Below are 21,323 nucleotides of genomic sequence, written 5' to 3'. Positions count from 1 at the left end.
GAAATTATATTCTGAGATGGGAGGGGAGCGCGTGGCAAAACAATAAGAGCTCAGAAAATTACATCTGGATTGGTAAATCATAGCCCCAGATCTGGTCAGGGTACAAGAATATTCTACTATAGTAAAGTGATCCCAGAATTGGGGATTAGAAAATTAATTTAGGAAGAATAAATACAGAACAGATGAGAATCCTATTAGGGTTAAAATCTGCTAGAGGGTCTGAAGCTAAAGAAACCTCAGAACATTTCAAATCCAACCTAGATGTATCTTCAGGACTGGAATGTGATTGAGGAATAAAAAAAGCTTTGGCCAATCAGTGGCCTCAACACAGCTGATGCAAGAGTGGAGAGTATGGCAACAGGAGGTGGATCTTTCCGAGCCAAAAATACAAGGCATGGGGGAGGGGAGGAACAAACCCAGGCAATGTCACCTGGCCATGTCCTCCTGGGCTGAAAGCTTCACCGCTGGACTTCCAGAGCCCAGCACAGTGCCTGGTACACACTAGATGGTCAATAAATGTTTAGTGAATGAAAGAGAGAGGGAAGAAACTGGAGCCCTAACCAGCAGTTTTGCTCTGAGTGGAGTTAGTTCAGGGATTCATCTTTTCACTGGCTCCTTTTGCTCAGATTCTAAATGCCCTAGCCACCTTCAGATGATAATTTGGCTTTTCATGGAGGCTGTCCTATAAAGAGGGATGTACTGCCCCATCAATTATAGGCCACTTGACAATTATGTCTCTCACTCCCAATTAATATATTGGAATTCTGCTTTATGCATCAGTTCCTTGTGCCAGCCTGCTTCTTACATATTCAGGTCTTTCTCTCATCAGTGGTGCAGTGAGTTTCTGCTTTGGAGTCATCCCTGACTAGGTTTGAATCCTTACTCAACATATTACTAAGCCGTCTGAACTTTGTCAACACACCTCTTTAGCTTCAGTATCCTCATCTGTCAAATGGGGCCATAATGCCTACTTCATGAGATTGTGGTGAGAGTTACATGAGATAACAGATGTATTCTGGACTGTTGTTGGAGCTCAGTAAATGGTAGTATCTGCGTCCCTTCTGAGCTTTCCTTCCAAGGAGTTTGGGTCACAAAATCTCATCCAATTGAGAATATCAGTATCTCTTGCTTTTCACAAATTCACTAGCTTTGTAAGTGAAGCCTTGGGAATGATTTAGTCGCTTCCTTGAAGGTTCTGAAGGGTCATTCTACAAAGGAGAGCAACTCATATTCATTAATTCAAAAGTATTTCCTGAGGACTCACTACATGCTAGTGGGGGATAGAGAGACACAGTTCCTGCCTTAAAGGAGTTCTGACAGTCTGGTGCAGTCAAAAGAAGACATTGTATGACCTTGACACAAAGTTTTACTTTTCTGAACTCGAGTTTCCTCACTTTGCAAAAGTGGTCAATAATATATTCCATTGTTAGTTGGAGAGAAGGGGTAAGACATTCAGACACCATAACAAGGCTGCATCAAATTTGAAGGCCAGTGGTACAAAAAGGTAGAAACAATGTGCTGAGGAGTTGAACAGTGGGAGAGATTATTTTCAGCTGAGCTAAAGAAGCAATACTTTCTATAGGAAGTAGGATTTTGAAGCCTTCATTCAGGCCACAGTTACCAATAAAGGCATTGATTGCTGGGTTGGAGTTCAGTGGCCAGAGCTTTGCAGAGAAAGGCTTGAAGATCAAACAAGGAACATGAAGGTGGCCAGTGATAGGGCTAGAAAGGTAAATTGAGGCAGATCTTGACAGATATTGAATGTCAATCTAGAGGTTTGACCTTTATTCTGTAGCCGATGAAATACCAGTAAAGCTGATCTAAACATTGACATTACAGAGTAGATTTTGAAAATAAAAGCTGAATCTGACATATTGGGGTGGGGGGTGATTCCGAGGGGAATTCAATTCAAAGGAAGATTTAGTCAACAAGAACATGTTATTGGCAGGACATTGTGCTAGGTGGCATAGGGCAGAAGACAAAGATGTTAAGATGTGGACCCTGTCCTCAAGAAACTTATAATCAAAAGGGTCAGATAAGACATGTACACAGAAAAATACAACCCAAGGTAGACTGTGATAAGTGTTATAATAGAACCCCAGCCCAAGTGCCTGAGCTCATCAGAGGGTGAGATTAATTTACTTCTCCCAAGAGACTGGAGGCAGATGACCAAGTCAGAGGGTCATCTTTGGAATCCTAAGCCTAGAGCCAGCAAGTCTCAGAGGGGATGTCGGAGGTCATCCTGTCCACTTTCGCTCCTGTCGGGATTCTCTGTCCCAAGTAAACAGTAACTTTAAAACTGAAACAAAAAGTGGAGCTCTGAAGAAAAACTGTGAAGAAGCTGTGGGAAGGGAAAAGAAGAAGACGAATTCAGCTTTGAGGTGCTGAGGTGCTGGTAGAAGCGACTTACTTCCAAATGGAGAGTTGAAGGCCAGGAAATGGATGAGATCAGGGAGGGAGAGTGTGCCTGGAGAGAGGAAAGATGAAAACAGTAACTAGGGGAACACCCACGTTCCAGGAGGTGGGAGGAGAAAGAGGAGTCAGAGAAGGAGTGGCCAGAGAGAGGTGAGAGAAAAAAAAACAGTACAATACCTTGTCACAAAGTTTTTAGAAGAGGGGGATGGAAGACAGGGTGGGAGGCCCCAAGGGAGCAGAAGAGGGGAAACTGCAGCAACAGGGACTGAGGTTAGACCTGAGGTTGCCATGGACATTTCAATGAATGAAGGCTTTTCCAGAGACTCCACAAATAAGCTGGATTCCCTGGGTCTGGTACATTTTAAGATGGAGCCTTCCCGGAGGCCAGAGGAACCGGGCTGTGTGCTCTGATCTCCAAAGATCTGGCGGTCAGCTCTGTAATTAGCACTACCTCTCCTAACCCGAACCAGTCCCTCCAGGAACTGAAAAGCTGAAGAACATACTTGGGAGGGATTTCACACCCGGCTCTCTGGCCCAGCCCGGTGAAGTCCCGTTTCATCATGCAGCTTTAATGACTCTCCGGAATGTCACTCTCGTCTGGTATTGCCAACAATCTGACTAAACCCTCTTGCAAAAGTTTGCAGCATTCGTCCGGGGTGGACTACAGCTCCCAGAGTTCCCGGGCGCTTCCCGGTGCCGATTGGCTGAGCCGTAGGCTCCTGAGGGAGGTGTCGCCCCGCCTCCCCAGGAAACAGGCACCTGATTGGCTGCGGCGCGGGGCTTTTGTGTCCCCGCCCTTCCCCAGGGACCGCGGCGGGCAGAGCGGAGCTGCTGGTGTCAGAGCCCGGAGAGCGCTGGCAGTTCCGCGGTGGGGATGCTGAGGAGCGCTGGGTTTGCGAGCAGCCCTGGCCACTGCGGACTTCCGAGGCGCTGCGGGCCGTGAAAACCCCTGCGCCGCGAGGCTCCCGAGGCCATTCACCATCCAGAAGCCAGACGAGCGGAGAGTCCAGCGCAGCGGCGGCCGTTCCCGGATCCTGGGCTTTCGGAGTGTTCTGGAACCCCGAGAGACACCCCGGGGCTCTAGAACCTCCCAGCGGCCCGCAGTCCCGGCTTCCTGCGCGCGTCGGTCCAAAAGCCCCTCGGGTGCACGGGCGGTCGGCGAGCCGCGGCTGGGTCCTGGCGCACACCATGATCGTTGCGGACCCCGAGTGCCGCGCCGAGCTGAAGGGCTACCTGCCCGGGGCCGGAGAGGTAAGCAGCGGCCGAGCGACGCCACTCTTCCCTTGAACCCAGAGCCGCGTCCGAGCTTCGGGCTGTCGCGAGCTGAGTCTGTGAGCCAACCCCCACCCGGCTCGGGGAGGGGGAGTGGAGCGCGCAAGCCGGAGTGGGGTTGCATCAACTGGCAGCCTCGGCTCCCTCCGCCTCCTCCCCCTACCCCCGGGGCTGTAGAGCCCTCCAAGGCTCCTTTGGACTCCTGGCCAACGAGAGGGGAGCCTTCTCGACATTATCTTGGGTTTGGGCCCTAGTCGAGGGAGTCTTCAAGTCCAGGCAAATCCCGGCGCAGCGGCCCGACCACTCCTCCTCCCCGCCCCCTTCCGCAGATCCCTTCCTCTAGGCTGGGGCTAGAGGAACTGTTTCTAGGTAGGATATGTACCCGCTGCAGTGCCCCCGCTCGGGGATTGGAGCACTTGGGGCTGGCCAACGGAGGTCGACCTCGTCCCCCACCCCCACCTGCACCCCCGATTTGGATTGGGGGCGTGGGCGCTTCGGGGCCTTGGCGGGCTGCCGGGTACGCCGCGGCCAGAGCTCGGGGGAGAGGGGGAAAACCCTGGCCGCGACACCAGAAGCCAAGCGCCGATTTGGCTGTGCCCTACTAAGTGGTCTGACGTCCCAGAAGTTTGTTTTGGAGGGACTCTCTTTGCAGTGAGGCTGGGAATACGGCTGGACCCAATCTGACACCCCCTCCCCCATTACCACCGCCACGGACAATGGCCATCTTATTTATCACGCACCTACTGGATGCCAGGCTCCGGCTTTGCCTTTTCGCTGAGTCCTCAGGATTAAACTAGCAAAATATGAGCTATACCATTAATAGTAGCCCCAATTTACGGGATGAGAAAATTGAGGCCCAGGAGGGGCTATAGAGAGGCTTCCTTCACTAACCCAGCAGAATAGCTCATTCTTTGGCTCGGGTGTCTCTAGGATTTCTAAGTGTGCTTGACACAACGGAGAGTTTTGCTTGTTTCTTGAGTTTACAGGCATGGAGCCTGGCGCAAGTGTTCTTACTGGGGTTGGGAGTCAGACAAGTGCTAGTCCTGAACTGTGACCCTGGGAAAAACAGCTGCACTTCTCTGAGCAGCATGGTTTCCGGGGGTCCCCGGTTTTCTGTTAGCTTGTCACCTTTCCCTGTCATGGTTTAGGAGCCCCAGGTGGAGGGACGAAAACTACTCCTGCCACTTCTCAGTTGCGTGACTTTGACCAAGCTACATTATTCTGTTTCCTTCTTTATGAAAAAATGGAAATAATTTTATTTATTGGAGCACCTGGGCACTAGAGCAGGCGTGCTCCGGGTTCATGTTGCAGCCTTCCCACTTACTTTCTGTGTGACCTTGGCCAAGTGATCACTTCTATGATCAGCAACTTCCTCCTGTGGAGATTTGGTCATATTTCCAAAGGACTGTTGGGAGAATTAACTGAGAATACATGCAAAGGCCAACACACAGTGCCTAGAGCATAGCAACTATGTCCTGTATCAAACACGCTAGCTATTTTTAGATTGTGGCCACAACACATATTTCCCTTTCCCCAGGGTGTCTCACAAGGGGGTGTCCGAGCCCACCCCTCCTGCCTGAGGTGAGAATTGTTCCATCCCTCTTTGGGACAGTGTCTGGGAAGTTATCTGGGGAGAAGAGTGTGCCCCAGGTGGACTGGGAAGGCTCTGAGGGTGTGGCCTTTAGATAGAAGCCAGCTGTCAACAGCAGGCGGGGGTGGGGGGAAGCTGGCGATGTCTGACCCCTTTCTACATATTCTCTCTCAAGAAAAGAGGACCTTGGGAGAATGTCTATTTTAAGCAGAATCTTTAGAAGACAGTAGGGTGCTGAACTTACAGAGCCGTGTGCCCAAGGCCCAAGGGAAGTTGGACAAGTATGAACAAGGAATGTACAGTCCCCTCAACTCCCATCACTTCGCCACACACGCTTTCACCAGGTCAAGGCCTTCACACACTTCACTCTAGTACTGGTGGTATGTTCTCAGAGCCCTCTTGGGCTCTAGAATCGCTTCCTGAAACATCACTGCCTCAGGGAAGTCTTTCCTTCCCCACCAGATAATTCCCCTCTGCTTACCTGCTTCCTGTTGCCCTTCTCCATTGCAGGAGCTGTTATCCCAATTACAGTATAACAGTTGTGTAATCAGGAATTTCTTGTCTGTCTCCTTTGCTAGACTAGAAACACTCTGTAGGTCCCATCCCCAGCACTGTTCTTAGTACCTAATAGGTGCTCGTAACTATTTGCCCCTTGTTGGCTTAGCTGACCCTTGTGAACTGTGCAAGCTTTGAAGTCAGATCTGAGCTCCAAAAGAAGCTCAATGAGCTGTCTCTGAAGAAGGGATAAGAAGGCGTATTTCCCTCCAGATGGTTGTGAGAAATAGGCCAGATCATGGTGGGCATATGAGTTTATATGCACCACTCACACACCCCTCCCTGCAAGGCTGGAGATTGGAGACTGCTTGGGCTCTGTCTCCCTCTCAGGTGTAAACCCAGGCAAGTATCTTGAGTTCAGCAGCCCACGGGGAGGGGAGTCTCTGCCCCTTCCCAGCTGGCAGAGTGACTTCAAAAGTCTCCGTAGCTGAGTCCTGGAGGTTGCAGGCTCTGGATAGGATACCAAGAATAAAGGCTGGGGCTACTCCAAGAGGCTGATCTGGGTGGTGGACAGAACCCTTGCAAGCCAGACTGAGCTGAATTCAAATCTCAGGTTGGCCTCTTGTCAGCTGGTGCTTAACCTTTGGAACCTTAATCTTTCCTTGTGTGCAGAAGAGACCCCCACCCCACCCCCAAACTGATGAAGATTAGATGCAACCAGTGTGCTAGTGAAAGGTAATATGAAAACTGATATGAAAGGTAACTTTTAGTGAGCGCTTAAATCAACAGCCAGACACTGAGCTCTGAGGTATTATCCTCTCTTTACAACTTGCCTGAAGCCCTCTTAGTTGAGTGGCCACCCAGACGGCTGTCTGACCTCAGTGTTCCTGCTGCCCTGTGTGGTCCCCTCAGTTGGAACTCATTGGTTGTCCCTCTGCCCCATCCTAGCTGTGTTGCCTTGGGTAGGTCACCCGCCCCCTCTGGTTTTCCTTTCTTTTTTTTTTTTTTTTTTTTTTCACACACACACACTGTATTTTATTTTTACAAGAGATAAATAGACTGACACCAAGCATTGTACATGGATGACCACAACAAAAGCAACAATGGTTTTCCTTTCTTTATCCGCATAGTCAGGGTGGGGATCTTGCCTTTATCAGGTGTGCTGAACCTGCACTGTCCAATATGGTAGCCCTTAGCCACATGTGGCTATTGAAATTTAGGTAAATTAGATTTTTTAAAATTAAAAATTCAGCTTTTTGTTGCACTAGTCACACTTCAAATGCTCAGCCACTGTGGCTAGGGGCTACCGTATTTATTGTACAGCGCAGATAAAGAATATTTCATAATAGCAGAAAGTTTTATTGGACTCACTGTGCTAAACTCTGGGGTAACAACAGAGAGCTAGATCCAGTGTGTGCTTTCAAGGTAAGAAACAAGGCAGGATGACAAGGGCTGTGATTGGGGCATTGGATCCCCTGGGAATGTAGACAGGGAGAAGGAGCTTCTCATTCCTGGTGAACCCCAGAGGCAAAGCCTTGGGGCTTCTGAGACCTTGAGAAGTTTAGAGAATAAGAAATTTCTGCAGTTGAGGAAACCTGATTTGTATCCTAACTCTGCTACCTCCTTCCTGGCTGAGTGACCGGAAGTGACTTCACCTCTCTGAACCTTATTCCCCATCTGTAAAATGGGAGCTCTGGTAGTAGAACTCCCTTAAAGTGCACATGAAATAAATGCTTCGCCAATGGTAATCAGCGTTGTTACCCACCATTATTATTATTGACTTCCTACCCCGGGAAGTAGGGGAGGGCTGATTTGGAGGTGTCATTTCTTGGTGGTGGGCCCCTGCCCTGTCTGCTTCCTCTCAAGTTTTGGGTGTCTAGGTTGGGGAAGCATTCAGGGTACTGGAGCTCTGGATTAGAATCTACTTGGTCTTGCCTTCAGGGCTTTGCACTTTCTGTTACCTCTGACTGGAATGCTGGTTCCCTAGATCTTTATAGGCCCTTTACAGGCCCATCAACTCATTTAGATATTTGATATTTAGATATCAACTTAAAGGTTGTCTCCTCAGTGGCTTTCCCTGTCTACTAGGACTGAAATATTGCACACACTCCTCCACCCCATCTATATAATCTATGATTTGAAATCCTATTCATCATTTGTTTGATTGTCTTTCTCCCTTAGATCGTAAATTCTGGGAAAGCTAAGATTTTGTCTTTTCCCCCCTGTACTCTTGCTGCCTGCAATGTAGTCATCAAAAATATTTGTTGAGTGAACAGATTAATTCTGGTTCCACCTGGAAAGCACTTAACAGAGTGCCTTATAATTGAGAAAGTGATCAATAAATGGTGTGAAACAATGGCCCTCCCTCCCTGGCAAATTATGCTGGGCCCCACCCAATTAAATTAGAATTGCTGGGCCTTGGCATTGGTATTTTTTTAAAAGCTTCTCAAAGGGATTCTAAATGTGCAGCTTGGGTTGAGAGGCCCTTGTTTGAAATAACAATGAGGTTAATGATCTCTGGCTTGTTAAGTGCTTGCTGTGACAGAGGTACTGAGCTAAAGCCTATACAGGCAGTACCTCATTACATCCTCATGACTACCCAGTGACAGTAGGTACTATTACCCCGTAATTTGGTGAGGAAACTGAGGCTCACATAGCTAGCAGATAATAGGTGGTGGAGTTGTCATTCGAGCCCAGGCAGTTTGTGTCAAGAGCCCCTATCTTTTGACAGTATTCTATCGTCACAATCATCATCATCATCTTCATCAGGGCTGATAATGTTGGTAGATCCAGACCTATCATTTAAAGACCCACAGGCATTAGTTTCTTCCCTTGACAGCTCCTGGGGCAGATTTTAGAGTGGGAAGGGATTCCCAAAGCTTTTCGCTGTCCCTCGCTAGTACCCTGGTGGGCCCTCCCTGTCCCACCCCCCCCCCCACAACTCCCCCAGTTCCTTCCTGCCCTTCCCCACCACACCTGGCTGTGGTTTTCTATCTGTCCTTAGGTCCCCTGAGGGGGAGGCCCAGTTTGTGGAGTCAGCAATCCTTATCTCCCAGACAGAGCTGTTAGGTTTTTTTTCTCTTTGGTGAGGGAGGAGGGAAGGTGAAACGGGAGTGCTTGGGGACTGTGGTGGTTTCTATGCTGGACTTGGACCAGGCTGGCCTGGTAGATCCCAGAACTATGGGCTGAAAGGGGCCTAAGCAGTCAGCCCAGCTACCTTCTTTGTCCAAGATTAAGGCCCAGAGAGTCTAGGTTACTTTCTCAGAGTCACACAGCAAGTTAGTGGCAGCAGAATTGGTACACATGCCTGGGACTTTTGTACCCTTGTTCTTTCCTTTGTGGTCTTTCAGAGCCCCAGAGCTCTGCCTCCCTCAGGGGGGTTTTGGCTATGTGAAAAGGAAGGTTCAATTATAATCTTTAGTCCCTGGACACTTGAGGATTAGCAGTAAGTCTACATTTGAATGAGATGGGGAGAGTTAGAAGGACACCATTTCTGTCCAGTGAGGGTATGACTCTGGTTTGAATAAACTGTTTCTAAGGCCAGTGCTGAGGGCCCCCTCCCAGGTATCAAAACAAATGGATAAATAAAACTGGTGGTTTCCATAGAGGCTCCAATATACCCACGTCAGAATAGCCGCCACCATCAGCGTTTTACCGCCCTGCCCTCCACGCCTCTCTGCTTTCTCTGTTTTCTTCATTCACAGACTAGTGTGAATTACCTGGCTCTGTTCTCTGCAGAATGTGATCTGGTAGTAGGGAGACCTGTATCAGACAATTAGAAGACAACGTTTTCAGAAGCAAAAGCATTGGGAATTGGGGGGTCACAGATGAGGATCAGAAGAAAGGTTCTTAGACCCTGGAAGACAGAGTTAGCTCTGCAAAAGGTGTGACCAGTGGGAGCACGGTGGGCCTGAGCCACTAATGGTCTGGAAGGCTACAGGAGGCGGAGGCAGGGTTTTAAGCCAGTGATGAGATTTGCACTTGAGAAAGTGCACTCTGGCTACAGAAAGTTTGCCCTCTTTAGAAACCACCAGGGTCATGTACTCACTAGATCTGCTCCTGGTCCCAGAGGTGGGGTTGGGGGAGGATGTTTTAGTTATTCATTCGTTCTGTTAACTTGGTAGAGGATGGATAGGAGAGGACCGGGCTGTGGAGGCAGGGAGACCATTGGTGAGGCTGTGGGTGGTAGTCCACACAAGAGATGGTGGTAGTCTGTCTATAAGGTGGTGATGGCGGGAGGGATGAAGAAATGACCATTTGAGAGAGGCTGAAGCTGCATCATAGGAATCTAGGGGACTTGGTAACCTGGCTTCAGGATACGAACAAGAGGGGTTCTTCTATAGGTTCTCCAGGGCTGCCAAGAAGGTGGCCTCCTGGAAATGTGCAACACAGTGGCTGTATATTTCCCTTGGGGCTATATAGTGGGCTCCTGTGTCCCTTCCCAGTTCCTGAAGAACTCAGCCTGTGGGGTAAGCTCTCTTGGTCGCTTTACCCTTTCTTCACCCACCAAACTGATATATATCTCCACCTGACTGCTTCATGCAAGGTGGGCCAGAAAGGTGATTTTAAAAGCTCAGTGTGGGGGACTTCCCTGGTGGTCCAGTGGTGAAGACTCTGTGCCCCCAATGCAGGGGACCCGGGTTCGATCCCTGGTCGAGGAGCTAAGATCCTGCATTTCGCATGGTGCAGCCTAAAAAAAAAAAAAAAAAAAAAAAAAAAACTTAGTGTGACCCCCTTGGATAGGAGGAGAAAACTGGAGAGAGAACTGTCTTCTTAGTCCTCGCTTTTACCTCCATCTAACCATGATGTGTTTCCTTCTAGGAGCAGAGGGAGAGCCGGGCTCGGCGAGGCCCTCGAGGGCCCAGCGCCTTCATTCCAGTGGAGGAGGTAAGCTTGGAAGGGGTTAGGAATTGTTGTTGGTCCCTGGGAAGAAAGGACATGGGGCACTGAGTGTGGGGGGGGCTTTGCTGGTCTCTTGAAATTGCAGGTTTGAAACTACCCCTTCAGGTTCTTGACCCATTTAATCCACAAAACAGCTCTGTGAGGCAGGCATATCAACCCCATCTTGCTGGGAAGAAACAGGCTCAAACAGATAAAGTGATAATAACACAGCTAGGTAATGACCAAACTTGTGATTCCCAGAACAAGACTTGTATTTCCTTAAGAAGATAGAACTATGCATGTTTATCTTCTCATCCTTGACTGTGCGTGTATTAAAGTTTTTTTCGACTTCAAAAGTAATATGTGTTCATTATTTTTAAATTTCCAATGTTTCAGAAAGCTTTAGTCTCTTACAGTCCCACTCCCACAGAGATAATCACTGTTAACCATTTGCCGCTGTTTTCCAGACTTTTTTTCATACAGAGCCAAGGTCATAGTTTATAACACGGTTTTGTTGTTGTTGTTTATTTGGGTTTTTGGTGGGGTTTTTTTTGGTTGTTATGTTTTATTTTTTCACTTAATGCAACAGAGACACCTTTCATCCACTGAGTCAGGTCATCCATTCACTTATTTAACAGATATCTATTGAATGATTAATGTGTGTCAGGCACTGTTCTGGGTGCTGGGGATACAGCAGAGAGCAAGACAGACAAAAATCCTTGCCATCATGGAACTGACACTCCAGTGTGTGCCTGGTGGTGGGGGAAACTTCAAAACACATGAACAGACAAATTAAAAAATAATAGTTTCCTTCTTTTTCTTTGGCCTTCAGTGAACAAAGACAAATGTTTCCTTGTCCTCCTTGCTCTCCTAAATGTGTAGGCCAAGCAGTTAATGAACTGTTAACAAACGTCTAAACCCTTCAGTTCCTTCCACCCTTTGTAAGTGGAAAGCACACAACCACCCGCTGATTATTTATGTCGGTAGCCCAGAATTTTAAGCTCAAATATTGTTCTTATCTTTTATTTTTTCATTTATAAATAACCACTCCTCTTCTGTAATAAAGGAAAGAAATAGGCTTTGGGGTTAATCGGGAATTGAATCCTGGTTCTGTCATTTACCAGATCTGTAACCTTGAGCACAGAATGAAATCTCTCTGGGTCTTGATTCCCTCATGTGTCAGTGGGGGAAAATAATAGTATTCACCTCACAGGGTAACTGGGAAGAATCAGTGAGATAATGCAGGCAGGGAACGCTCCAAACTCAGACCTGGCATGGAGAAATCACTCAGGAAATGTGAACTATTTTGCATCCACCTCCAGTCACTGCACGGATTTGCACTATTAGAATAGAAGCTCTGTGGGGAATTCCCTGGCAGTCCAGCGGTTAGGATCCTGAGCTTTCATTGCCGAGGGCCTGGGTTCAATCCCTGGTTGGGGAACTGAGAGCCCGCAAGGCACCCGGCATAGCCAAAAAAAGAAAAAGAAAAAAGAGTAGAAGCTCTACGAAAGCAGGAGAAGCTGTACTTTAATCTCTGTGCCTGAGGCTTCCTATCTAAAATTGGAGAAAACAGGTCCCTAATTTCATAGTTGTGAGGATTAAATGAGTTAATATATGTAAAGTGTTTGAACAGTGCTTGGCACTTAGTGAGCATTATATAAGTATCGACTATTATTATATCAAGTGTCTAATAAGCATTTGTTTAATCATTTAATGAAATATCTTTTCCTCCCCTGTTCTCCTTTTTTTGGACATCGTGGTTGTCTTCAGTTCCTTGCTATTAAAATCCCAATGAATGCAATGAATATGTTGGTCTCTTTGGTGGGGAGGGCAGGAGGGGAAGCCATCCTTTCCTCACCTTTGCTTGGCAGGTCCTTCGGGAGGGAGCCGAGAGCCTTGAGCAACACCTGGGGCTGGAGGCGCTGATGTCCTCCGGGCGGGTGGACAACCTGGCAGTGGTGATGGGCCTGCACCCCGACTACTTTACCAGCTTTTGGCGCCTGCACTACCTGCTGCTGCACACGGACGGGCCCTTGGCCAATTCCTGGCGCCACTACATTGCCATCATGGTGAGCCTGTCTGAGCCTGACTTTTGTAGGGGTGGACACATTGGGGGATTCGGTCCTCAGATCTCTTTGCTGGGGGCTTGATTCCACAAACAAGGAGGAGAGGCAGCATAGAGCAAAGCCCTGGCTTTATCTGACCATTTATCGAATTTTAGATTTTGAAGAGAGGCATATTTAATGCCTGCTTTGCCGATTGGGAAACTGAGGCACAAAGGAGTCAGGTGACCTGCCCAAAGGAGGTCAACAAACCAGTGGCAAAGCTGGGGTTAGAACCTAAGTTTCCTGCCTCTCAGGCAACAGTGAGGCTTGTGATGTTCCCTCCATGGGGTACCCACCCGAGCAGGGCACAGAAAGAAGAGGGTGATCTGGGCTCTGTCCACCACCTCCAGGCCGCCGCCCGCCACCAGTGTTCCTACCTGGTGGGCTCCCACATGGCTGAGTTTCTGCAGACTGGCGGTGACCCTGAGTGGCTGCTTGGCCTCCACCGTGCCCCTGAGAAGCTGCGCAAGCTCAGCGAGATCAACAAGCTGCTGGCACATCGGCCGTGGCTCATCACCAAGGAGCACATCCAGGTGCAGTGGGCAGAGAGGCGGGTCCCCGAGGGAGCACGGGGGCCGGGCTGGGGCATGGCAGGCAGCCCAGGGCAGGCACTGAGCAGGTCTGGCCTCTCCTTTTCTCTCCAGGCCTTGCTGAAGACAGGCGAGCACAGCTGGTCCCTGGCCGAGCTCATCCAGGCCCTGGTCCTGCTCACCCACTGCCACTCGCTAGCCTCCTTCGTGTTCGGCTGCGGCATCCTCCCTGAGGGGGACCCCGAGGGCAGCCCCGCCCCCCAGGCCCCTTCACCCCCCAGTGAGCAGAGCACACCCCCCAGCAGGGACCCACTGAACCACTCTGGGGTAAGTCACGGGCTTCAGTCTTGGTGGGAGAGGAAGCTGGCATGGCCCCTGGTCCTTGGGTAGAAGACAGCGCCTCCCTATGTGAAGCTGCTTCCCTATCGCACACTGAGAGGCTTTAGAAAAGTTATTTGATTTTGAAACCCAGTTTCCTCCTCTGGGAAATGAGGATAAAGACTCGCACTTCATAAAGGGTTGTGAGGATGAGATGAAATAACCACGTGACTGGCCTCAGCATGGAGCCCCATGGGCTTAAAGTCACTGACTTATAGAACTTTAAAAATACAAAGTTTGCCTCTCATTCTATAAAGTGGCCTTATTTGTTTGTATTTTAAAAATACAGATATTTTTAAAAGCCCTTTCCTGTGAGGGAAGTTGATGCTCAGAGAAGCCGTGTCTATTCTCTAGCTCTTAAACATCACTTTGGGAAGCACAGGCCATGTGAGCTGTCCAGTGCAGTGGCTGGCACAGAGGAGGCACAGGGCTTTTACAATCGCCCAGGAAGGCCCGGCATGTGGGAAAGACGTGTGGGGTCCTGGGGCCCAGGGAGGAAGAGTAGATGGTCACCACCAGGTCTCTCCTGCAGGGCTTTGAGGCCGCCCGCGACGTGGAAGCTTTGATGGAGCGCATGAGGCAGCTGCAGGAGAGCCTGCTGCGGGATGAGGGGGCCTCCCAGGAGGAGATGGAGAGCCGCTTCGAGCTGGAGAAGTCAGAGAGCCTGCTGGTGACCCCCTCAGGTACAGGGTCACAGGCGTCCAGGTTCAGGGGCCGCCCCCTCCTTACATCATCTCTGCTGGGAAGCCGGTACCTCCATGCCCTGCAGCTCTGCATCCACCTCCCAGCCACCACAGGCCTGACTTACCTCCTCCCCCAGGCCTGGCTCCTGCCGAAGTCTTGGTCCCACTCGATGTGGTGAGGGGCTTTCTCTGGCCCCCTACTCTGCGTTCCCCAGCCCCCTAATGGTGATTAATCAGGAGTGGAGGCCACTGTGCCCCATGCCTCGGCCTCACCATGACCTCTTTCTGACGTCCTCAGCGGACATCCTGGAGCCCTCTCCAAACTCAGACATGCTGTGCTTTGTGGAAGACCCCACTTTCGGATACGAGGACTTCACCCGGCGGGGGACTCAGGCGCCCCCCACCTTCCGCGCCCAGGTAGGCTCTCCCCACTGGTCTTAGTATTGCTTTACAAGCAAGCAGGGGTGGGTGGTTTGTGTAGTTAGAGATTTGGGCACCTTCTCTCCCTCAGGATTCCATGATGGAGGTGGGAGACCCTGGATGTGCAGGGACCCACCTGTGCCCTAAGCTCAGGGAATCCTGATCACAAGGAGGAAGTCATCACCAAGCGGCATCCTCCTCCGCTTCTCAGGTCCAGACCAAGCGGCGGGTTAGATCTGTGGGGTGGAGAGACACATTATGGAGAGCCGAGATGTGCTCCAGAGGATGGCGTCTCTCCGGCTAGCCTTGGGCCCCGGACATCCTCCTCACTGACCCCTTCCCGCGTTCCTCAGGATTATACCTGGGAGGACCATGGCTATTCACTGATCCAGCGGCTCTACCCCGAGGGTGGGCAGCTGCTGGATGAGAAGTTCCAGGCAGCCTATAGCCTCACCTACAACACCATCGCCATGCACAGCGGAGTAGATACCTCCATGCTCCGCAGGGCCATCTGGAATTACATCCACTGCGTCTTTGGCATCCGGTGAGTGCAAGACCAGGGCATGGGTGTATTGCAAGCCCTCAATCTGAGCTCACAATTGTTTCCTTTTTCTGTGTGTTTTTCTTTCCCTTTCTTCCTGCCTATATTGTTTTTCAAAGCAAATGTATTTCTTCGCTGATTATAAAAGATAATAGCCATGCTCATCTTTTGAAACTCTTTAATCTGACCCCCAGAGATAACTAGGGAGATTTTATATGTGTGTGTGTGTGTGTGTGTGTGTATAGAGAGAGAGAGAGAGAGAGAGAGAGAGAGAGTTATATTTGTATTTTCATTCCAAGTAGCATTTCTTCTCATAACAAATAAAACAACAGAAATGCCAACAGGAGGGGATTTTAAATAATGACATATCCATTCAGTGAAATATTATGCAGCTATTAAAAATTATAATAATGGTTTATTTATATTGCCATGGAAAGATGGTCAAACTGTATTGAAAGAAAAGAAAGCTGGCTACCAACCAGAATCTTCTTTTTGTTCCTTTTTTTTTTTTTCAACTAAAAGTGTGTACATGCATGGAAAATGTGTGGAAGGCTGTACCCTAAAATGCTACTTGATAATGGTTGTCTCTGTATAGTATATGATGAATTACATTTTAATTCTGTTACCTAAGTATTTTCTGATTTTTTTTGAGTAGGTTTTTTTTTTAATTGATGGGATCATACTTGATATATTCTGCAACTTGCTTTTTTTACCTAATAATCTATTGTGAACCACCTTCCTTGTTGGTGTGAATAGATCTTTCATGCTTTTTAGCCACTGAATAGTGTTGTTATGGATGAAGTGTAATTATCCAACCATTTCCCTATTGTTGGATATTTAGGTGGTTTGCAGTTTTTCACTATTACAAATACCATGTGCAATGACTAGTTTTATACCTAAGTCCTTTTTTTTTTTTTTTTAAATTTATTTATTTAATTTATTTTGGCTGCGTTGGGTCTTTGTTGCTGCACGTGGGCTTTCTCTAGTTGCGGCGAGTGGGGGCTATTCTTCGTTGCAATGTGCTGGCTTCTCATTGTGGTGGCTTCTCTTGTTGCGGAGCACGGGCTCAGTAGTTGCTGCATGTGGGCTAAGTAGTTGGGGATCACGGGCTCTAGAGCTCAGGCTCAGTAGTTGTGGCGCACGGGCTTAGTTGCTCCGCGGCATGTGGGATTTTCCCGGACCAGGGCTCGAACCCATGTCCCCTACATTGGCAGGCGGATTCTTAACCACTGCACCACCAGGGAAGCCCTATACCTAAGTCCTTGTAGGTATACCCTAGATGTGAAATTACTTGTCAAAAGTATACACAGAACAATTTTTTTATTTTTAAAAACCTCACTCTGATAATGTTGTGGGAAATTTAAAGAATTAAAGAAAGAAACAATTTCCCAAAATTCTACTACTCCATAACCACATCTACATTCTGAGATGTTTTCCTCCATTGCTTTTTTTCTTTCTTATGTAGTTGCTTTTGTATAGTTGAAATTATAATTGTTGTTTCGTTTTTTAAAATATATGCTTGATGTTTGTAAAGAGCCAGATTTTTAGTAAATTTAGGAAACAGATAACAAAAAGAAGAAAATAAAAATCATCCATAATCCCACCTGCTCTTATTATTGTCAAATATTTCTTTCCTGTCTTTTTTCCATGCACAAATGACCAAAACGTATATAATTTTACAAAAATAAGACTTTCTTGTCTACTGTATTTATTTTGCTCAGTTTAATCAAATGAGAGCATATTTTAGAGAACACATGATTTTTTTTTTCTTGCTTTTCTAGTTTAGCTATTTATTCCAAGCATCAAAAAAAAAAAAAAAATCCCCAAAGTTTTAAAAAGGTACATGCTCCTTGTAGAAAAATGTGCATTTCTGTGCGTTACTAGCTGTAAATCATATTTCACTGAGTGGGTTGAGCTGTGCTTAATTGGCCAGCCTCCTTCTGGCCAACCTCCTTGGCAGGTTTCTAAGCCAGGGAAGGCCAAGGATGGACGGGCATCTTAGGGTGTGTGTGGCACAGGCTAGTTCCTACCCAGCTGCCAGGTCCAGGCTCCTCCACTCTCCAACATGGCCCTCACTCCTAAACCTTTGTCTACCAAATCTGTCCTCTAGTCTAAAACTGGTCTTCTGGGACTTCCCTGGTGGTCCAGTAGTTAAAACTGTGCTTCCACTGCAGGGGGCACGGGTTCGATCCCTGGTCGGGGAACTAAGGGCCCACGTGCCGCGAGGCGTGGCCAAAAAAAAAAAAATTTTTTTTTGATTTAAAAAAAAAAAAAGAAAAACCAGTCTTCCTCATCCACACTGATCTGTGATGACTCACTGGCTCACTGGACTAGGGAGTGACAAAGTGGCTTCTAGACTTGTCACCAACTTGCTCTTTGACTTTGAACAAGCTAATTGCCTTCCCCAGGCCTTAGTCTGCCCATCTGTAAAATGACTACCGGCTTCTTTTTCTCTTTCCCTCTTCCTTCTCCAGGGTAAATATTTGCATTGATCTCCTGCCCCATCTTCCATGCGTGGCCTCAGCTGTAAAGTAGTGACTATGACCCTGGAGTCAGGCAGAGCTGAGTTTGAATCCCATTCCCAGATGTATGCCCTAGGGCAGGTGACGTCCCTTCTCTGAACCTCAGTTTCATCTATAAAATTGAGGCTGATGAAATACAATAAATTGTATACAATAGTTTTGTATACAGTAGTGTACAGTAGTTTTGAGGATGCCATGAATACATGATCACATGGTCAGTACCGCATGCTCACCCTCTGTGCATTCCCCTACGAGTCCAGTGGCCTGTGATATATGACATCAGCTGTTTTTCTAAGAGGAACAAAGTTTCTGGTTGCTTCCTCCCTTCTGCCTTTTCTTGCCACTCTCTGTTCCTCCTTCTGCAGGGTGGGGCTGGGGAGAGGAGATACTTGTGGGAGCGGAGGGTAAGTGATGCTGCTGGGGCCTTTCCATCCAGATACGATGACTATGACTACGGGGAGGTGAACCAGCTCCTGGAGCGGAACCTCAAGGTCTATATCAAGACAGTGGCCTGCTATCCAGAGAAGACCACCCGAAGGATGTACAACCACTTCTGGAGGCACTTCCGCCACTCAGAGAAGGTACGGCTCTCGGGGGAGGAGCAGGACGGAAGCAGACAGCCTGGCCCATGGAGGAGGCAAGGGGTCGGGACCCAGTGAGGTGCCCCAGACTAAGTCTGTCCTGCCAGATGGGACACCTGGGTGTATTGTCCTGGGTTCATGTCCTGCTCCACTGTGTGGTCTCAGACTCCACTTGCTCACCTGGAAAATAGGAGTGTGCTTCACAGGGTCCTCGGTGGCAGCCAGAGGGACCTGGGTTCAAATCATAACCCTATTACTTGGTAGTCATGTGACCTTGGGCAGGTCATTTTGCCCCTCTGAGCTTGTTTTCTTTACAACAGGAATAAAAACTGCCTGCCTTTCAAGGTTGCTGGGAGGATAAAATAAGAAAATGAATGTAAACCTCTGATCCCAAATAGATGTCAGGGGGAGCTATTGTTTTTAGTTTCGGGGGATGAAGAGATGAGCCGTGATAGGGATAAGTGTGCTTGAAATCCTAACACAGTCCTTGCACCAAGTTGCTTAGAGCCTTAGGAAAGGTCACGGCATCTCTGTAGGAAAGGGAAGGATGAGGGACTTCCCTGACAGTCAGGTGGTTAAGTCTCTGCGCTCCCAGTGCAGGGGGCACAGGTTCAATCCCTGGTCAGGGAACTAAGATCCTGCATGCCACACAGCATGGTCAAAAAAAAGAGTGGGGAAGGATGAGTGGTCAGGGATAGTGGCAGTCTGGGAGGGAAGGGGATGGCGAGGAGTGACATCAGTTGCCAACAAGCCCTTGTTCTGTGCCCCAGGTCCACGTGAACTTGCTGCTTCTGGAGGCCCGCATGCAAGCCGCCCTGCTCTATGCCCTCCGCGCCATCACCCGCTACATGACCTGACTCGTGTGCAGGACCTGGGCCTGGAGCAGCTGACCCTGGGGGCATCCTTCTCCCTGCAAGGACTTCTCTGTCTGGAGGCAGACCCTAAGCCTGCCTGTCCCACGCCCACCCACCCTATTCTGGTGGTGGGCCTGTGTGTGATGTGCAGCCCCCGAGCCACACCCTCCTTCTCACTGGAATGGACAGGATCATTGCACTGACTCTGGGATCTCAGCTCTGCCCCTGGGAGCTGGAAGAGGACTAGCAAATCTCCAGGCGCCAAGGCCCTTCTTCCTGCCCCTACCCCCAGAGGCCAAGGGCACAGGAAGGAAAATGAGCTGAGCTCAGACTTGTGTGCCAGCAGGTGGGGGCCCGGGCAGCACAAGTACTTTGGCCTTCCTGGCCTGGGAAGTCCCTGGCTGGCCCCCAAGGGAGAGGGGCAAACACCTCCAGGGACTGACACTCCAAGCGGCTTTGCCTTTCTTCCTGCTTCCTCATTCTCAGACTTCATTACCTCCCACCTGCCATTCATCCATCAATGTGAAAGTCAAGGTCACAGCTGGTTTGTGCATCCGGCTCCCCAAAAGCCTGTTCCGTTAGGCAGCCTGCAGGCCTTTCGTTCCCTGGTTGCCCTAGTCCTAGTTCAGTTCCTTTGACCTCCTTTGTTTGCCGTTTTACCCTTTTCTCCCACACCTGGTGGTATAAGGCCCCAGGAGAGAGACCAAGCACATCAAACAAGCAGATTATCTCTAGAGAGTTTGGACTCTCTGTTGGTCACTTTGCCTTTAGAAGAGGAGGGAGTATTATATTATACATTCTCTGTATTTTTGGGGTTTTTTTGTGTTTTTTTTGTATTTTGGTTTTTTATGGGTGAGGTTCTTCAGGGCCTCAACCCTAGAGCCATAGTCAGTGTCTGAGAGAAGGACAGGGAAAAATCTGTCCTCCCCAGAGCTGCACCTGCCCTGCAGAAGCTGGCACCCCACTTTGCTATCTCCCATGGCTCTGCCACAAACATTTGCCAAAAAAGCAAGCCTTTCTAGGTGGTTTAGGTGGCACATGGCTCAGGGGGAGAGGCAGGAGACCCCAGGGTTCTTGTGTGGGCCCTGGCACTGGCCAGGTGACCTCCATTTCCACAGTTGCAGACTGAGGGGTAGTTTCTGAGATATTTGAGCCTTCACTCAGATTCTGAGGCCAGCAGCCAACTGCAATCCTTGCAGGATCTCGAGGGCTTCTGGGGAGCCCCCCACTCTTGTAGTCAGTCTCTCCGGGCTACCTGCCAAGGACCTCCCCACCCCCATCCCAATTTCTGTCCCTTCTCCTCAATTTTAGGTGGGTGGCTTGGAGGCAGAAGCAGCCAAGGACTGATCCCAGGCACTTTCTGTAGCAAACAAGCTGTGAATTATGACTTCCCTTGCCCTTCTTCGGCAGTAAGTGCCTCCCCTCTGACCAGTTGGGAGGTGACTGAAGAAAGGCAAGGGCCAAGCTGCTGCTGCTTCTGACCCTCCTCTCTGGGGTGGGACAGGAGAGGAGCCTGGTCATTGTGCCACATTTCATACCCGTGCAGGCATGGGCAAGCGACTGGCACCCCCTTCAGGCCTCCAAGCCCTCCCTGCAATGAAGCTGGGCAGGAGAGAAGAGGCCCCGGCATTGGGGTTTGGATTCCAGAGGGGACGAGATGACTGTACATGTCCCCGGGTGGGTGGGGAGGAGTATTCAGTGTTCAAGTGCAGAAATCTTTGCCTTTGCTACCAGTTCTGTATGATGAGAAATAAAAGTTCACTGAGGTTTTGTTTTGTACTTCTTGTTAATGGGCTGTTTTTCCATTTCCTAAGGGTCATGGTTCACCTCTTGGCATAAGCAGGGAGCTGTGATTGCATCATGGACCTGACCTGCCAGCCCTTACCCTGCTAAGCACTTGTGCCCACGACCGCAGGGTTGGGAGTGGTTGGCACTAAAAGTCTACTTTTGTCCCTTGGGTGTCCAGCCCTGCCACTCATCTGTGGCTGGCCTGGCATTGTGGAATAATAATGGCTATCTTATTTTTCTCACTGTGCCTGGCCCCGGGCTGGGTAC

At 49.1% G+C, this 21,323-nt stretch overlaps 1 protein-coding gene across 2 annotated transcripts; it reads left to right on the top strand.

Annotated features, from left to right (window-relative positions):
• Positions 1–412: 412 nt before the first annotated feature.
• On the top strand, positions 413–21,047 carry SESN2 (sestrin 2). Of its 2 annotated transcripts, XM_082440756.1 has the most exons (11): positions 420–3,666; positions 6,446–6,508; positions 10,595–10,660; positions 12,526–12,723; positions 13,110–13,292; positions 13,404–13,616; positions 14,200–14,350; positions 14,649–14,767; positions 15,124–15,314; positions 18,270–18,414; positions 19,185–21,047. In XM_082440756.1, exons 4-11 carry the CDS (start codon positions 12,580–12,582, stop codon positions 19,269–19,271), a joined length of 1,233 nt encoding a protein of 410 aa, XP_082296882.1. In that variant the 5' UTR covers positions 420–3,666; positions 6,446–6,508; positions 10,595–10,660; positions 12,526–12,579; the 3' UTR covers positions 19,272–21,047. The 2 variants fall into 2 exon arrangements, with proteins under 2 accessions (XP_082296881.1, XP_082296882.1); XM_082440755.1 differs by lacking the exon at positions 6,446–6,508 and having other exon boundaries at positions 413–3,666.
• Positions 21,048–21,323: the final 276 nt, after the last annotated feature.

This window comes from Balaenoptera physalus (genome assembly GCF_965194825.1).
Source record: "Balaenoptera physalus genome assembly, chromosome: 1".
NCBI lineage: Eukaryota > Metazoa > Chordata > Mammalia > Artiodactyla > Balaenopteridae > Balaenoptera > Balaenoptera physalus.
Note: the sequence above shows the minus strand (reverse complement) of the source record. Positions and strands in the feature narration are given on the sequence as shown.